Source organism: Calcarisporiella thermophila, assembly GCF_041956535.1.
Source record: "Calcarisporiella thermophila strain CBS 279.70 unplaced genomic scaffold VTP21scaffold_48, whole genome shotgun sequence".
Classification (NCBI taxonomy): Eukaryota; Fungi; Calcarisporiellomycota; class Calcarisporiellomycetes; order Calcarisporiellales; family Calcarisporiellaceae; genus Calcarisporiella; species Calcarisporiella thermophila.
The window spans coordinates 18,702-21,763 of NW_027192238.1; the positions used below are offsets into that span (position 1 = coordinate 18,702).

A 3,062-nucleotide genomic window follows, 5' to 3' on the forward strand; every position below is an offset into this window, starting at 1 on the left:
AGGAGGGTACGGTGTTCTGGCAGTAGAGTGTTTTCAATGTGGCCTAGGAGTTCTTCTTGGTCCGCCGAGGATGTTGGGCCGGCGGAGTATAGTTCTGTGTAGAAGCGGTTTGTTAGTATGGCCATTTCACTTGGGTCCTCAGTATTTACTCCGTCTGGCTTTTTGAGTGCCGTCATCGCGTTGACGGCTCGTCGACCCGCGATTCGGCGGTGGAAGTAGGCTGAGGATTTTTCCCCCGCGTCGGTCCACGTTATTCTGGGTAGTATATCTGTTTTTTTTTTGATCAAACTGGGTAGTATATCTTTTTTTTTTGGGATCTGGGTAGTATATCTGATTTTTTGATCAAAGTGGACAGCGATCACGAAATAATAGTGATGCTGGTGGGGGAAGTGGGATTCGAACCCACGCCTTTTCATTCGGCATCCCTGGGATAGTCCACTACACCATCCCTTCCCCCTGGGTAGTATATCTGAACCAAAAAATGTGACTGAAAAATTAGTAGTTAAATAACATTAAAAACGAAAAATTTTGTGCGAGATTCCGGCTATAGCTCAGCTGGTAGAGCGGAAGACTGTAGTGTCTCAGCAATCTTTAGGTCCCTGGTTCGAATCCGGGTGGCCGGAACATATTTTGAACTAATCTTTTAACCAACATGTAAATATTTGCTATATGTAAACTTTGAAAATTATAATATAAAGCTTTTGAATAGTCTCTACATTTTTTTCATTAAAATTGAGGTTCAGGATCAAATTGCTCAACTGGAATTTTGTGAATGAAAATTTTTGTGACAATTATAGGAAATCTTATGAAAGTTGGTTAATATAGTTATAATCGGTTATTTAAGGTGAAGCTTTGGCTTTACCAGTATACGATATCCCATAAATAAAAAAAAAAGAAGGAATTAAAGAAAAAGTATACTAAATGCCTGAAACCATCAGGTGTTTTGTAAGAAATATAGGTAGAAAAGAAGAAAGAAAAGGAAGCGGAATAGAGTATATAAAGAAGAGAGTGTGTCACTGCATTATCTGCCTTTTTTCTTGTTAGGAAAATCTTTTTTAAAAGTATCCTTTTACTGCATAACCCACTAGATTTTTTTTTTAAATACGGATCTTTATTGTAATGTATCCTAATGATATTAGTTGACGAAGGTGAATCAAAGATAGTATGCCTATGTGTAGGTTATAGCCAATTACTTAGGCAGATGTTACAGGATAAGTAAGAAGCTGTAATAGTAGAGAGTTCAGACACGACAAGTTAGAGTGATAGTAGAGAACTCAAATCGGACAAGACAAAGACAATACAAGTGGAGAGGTCAGATACGAAAAGACAGAATGCGAGTGATTTTACATCCAATACTGTTACGGGCAAAAGGAGTTTTGTGTGGAGGGGTATCCGGATCTTGATAGAAATAAGAGATTTATCTTAATAATTCAGGGAATTGGTGTTGAACATTAAAATAAACCAAAGGATTTAAATAGAATTGTGATCAAAGGAGAATAATTCTCACTGGTGTTCAAAGATGAGATAGATAAGACAACAAAGTATCAATCAACATCAACAAGATAGCCATGAGGGAGTATAAGGGTAACCACGAGGGCGGCGAGTAACCATGAGGGGTCGGCAACGTAGCGGTAATCAATTCTATTGGCTGCTCTACTTGAAAGATATCGCGCTTTCTGAACGTCTTTTTTTTTGATCAATGTTGAGTCTTTATTGTTTGTAAAGACTCTAAAGTACAATGGTTACATTAATAGAAGCAATAAAGTGAAGAGGTAACTAATGATGAAGCTTAAGGGGATAATTTAGAACGAATTGAAATGGTGGTCATGCCGGATTTCGGCGCAAAAGGTAGAGGAGTGGTGAGATTCAACTAGCTGTGTATACCAAAGAATGACGTGAGAGATGGGGTGGAGAGTAAAAAGGAAGTAGAGGGTAGGAAGGAGATAAATTAGGGGTTACTGCATTATCCCAGTATCAGAGCCGCTCCGATCGTTCCTTCTCTAACCGCGCCCAGTTTGCACCACCTTTTTCGGAACTGTTCAATTTGCTGTTTTTTTTTGTGCTCGTATTATTTCGGCTCCTATAGCTTCCTCAATATCTAATCTGGCCCGGTTGATGATTATTTCGGGTGAGACTCGGGTGCTTTCAAAATGGAAGGCAATTCGGTCTCGGTGGATTTGCCATAACACGGAGTCAAAGACAATTTGGGCTACGTGTCTCGCTGTTCTCGAGGATTCCGTTAGGTCTCCTAAAATGAGGTTGCGAGCAGTCAGCACCTGAGTATTCTGGGGCCCTGCGATGGTGACGATGCACCTCTCCGCCCATTGCCACACTGGCGTGAGTTCAGGACAATCGAAGAATGTATGGCGAATTGTGCCTCTCGAAGCGTTGCATCGGGTGCACTTCGGGTCGTGACCGGGAAATGTCGAGTTAGTGATCACTCGTTCCACAAGAATTCGCCAGCGTAGCGCACGGTGCTTTGGGAGAGTGGGGCGTTTGTGAACGAGGGTCCAGATTTTCTTCCAATCCTCGGGCGTAGATCCAGCCTCGGGCCAGGATTGAGGCACCAGTATGTTCGGCTCTAAAGAGCCGTTGCGCCTGAAGTGACGTCCATGTCGGGTAGAGTATTCCGCTACGGGCCTGCCGGCCAGGTTGCAATGATAGAGTGGGAAACAAGGGTGAGAGTGTTGTTGCGGTATATCAGTGCACTCCGTGACCTTTGCAACTAAACTCGGGGGTAGGTTAATATACCCGTAGTCCCTTCTGTGAGAGTAGCTGCAGTAACGACGGCGACACGCGTTCCTTAGCTTTTCAGTGGGATGCGCAGAGTATCTACGCTCCATTTCCGATTGTCTTCCAATATTCCCGTCAAATAAAGCCTGAGTATGGAGCGATCTGCACTCGGTTTGTCCTCCCCAGCGTACAAAAGTAAGAATCTCATTGAGCAAGTATGGCGGTGTTGGGGGTTTTGGCTCCTCCATCTGCCGGCCCGCTTTCTGAATGTCTATGTGACTGCCTCTGTGGCTTCCCCGTACAAGAACCAACTATCTCGTAACAAAACT

The 3,062-nt window shown here is 43.0% G+C and overlaps 1 protein-coding gene and 2 non-coding genes across 3 annotated transcripts; 1 reads left to right on the forward strand and 2 right to left on the reverse strand.

Moving 5' to 3' along the window:
- Window positions 1-381: 381 nt before the first annotated feature.
- On the reverse strand, window positions 382-457 carry VTP21DRAFT_t385. The gene has a single exon. It is a non-coding gene; the product is annotated as a tRNA-OTHER (tRNA).
- An 83-nt stretch (window positions 458-540) lies between these two features.
- Window positions 541-623, forward strand: VTP21DRAFT_t379. The gene has a single exon. It is a non-coding gene; the product is annotated as a tRNA-Tyr (tRNA).
- Window positions 624-2,039: 1,416 nt separating this feature from the next.
- VTP21DRAFT_9072 (uncharacterized protein) lies at window positions 2,040-2,981 on the reverse strand (the record flags this gene model as incomplete). Its single annotated transcript, XM_069399990.1, has 1 exon — window positions 2,040-2,981. One exon carries the CDS (start codon window positions 2,979-2,981, stop codon window positions 2,040-2,042), a length of 942 nt encoding a protein of 313 aa, XP_069245535.1.
- Between the last annotated feature and the right edge of the window lie 81 nt (window positions 2,982-3,062).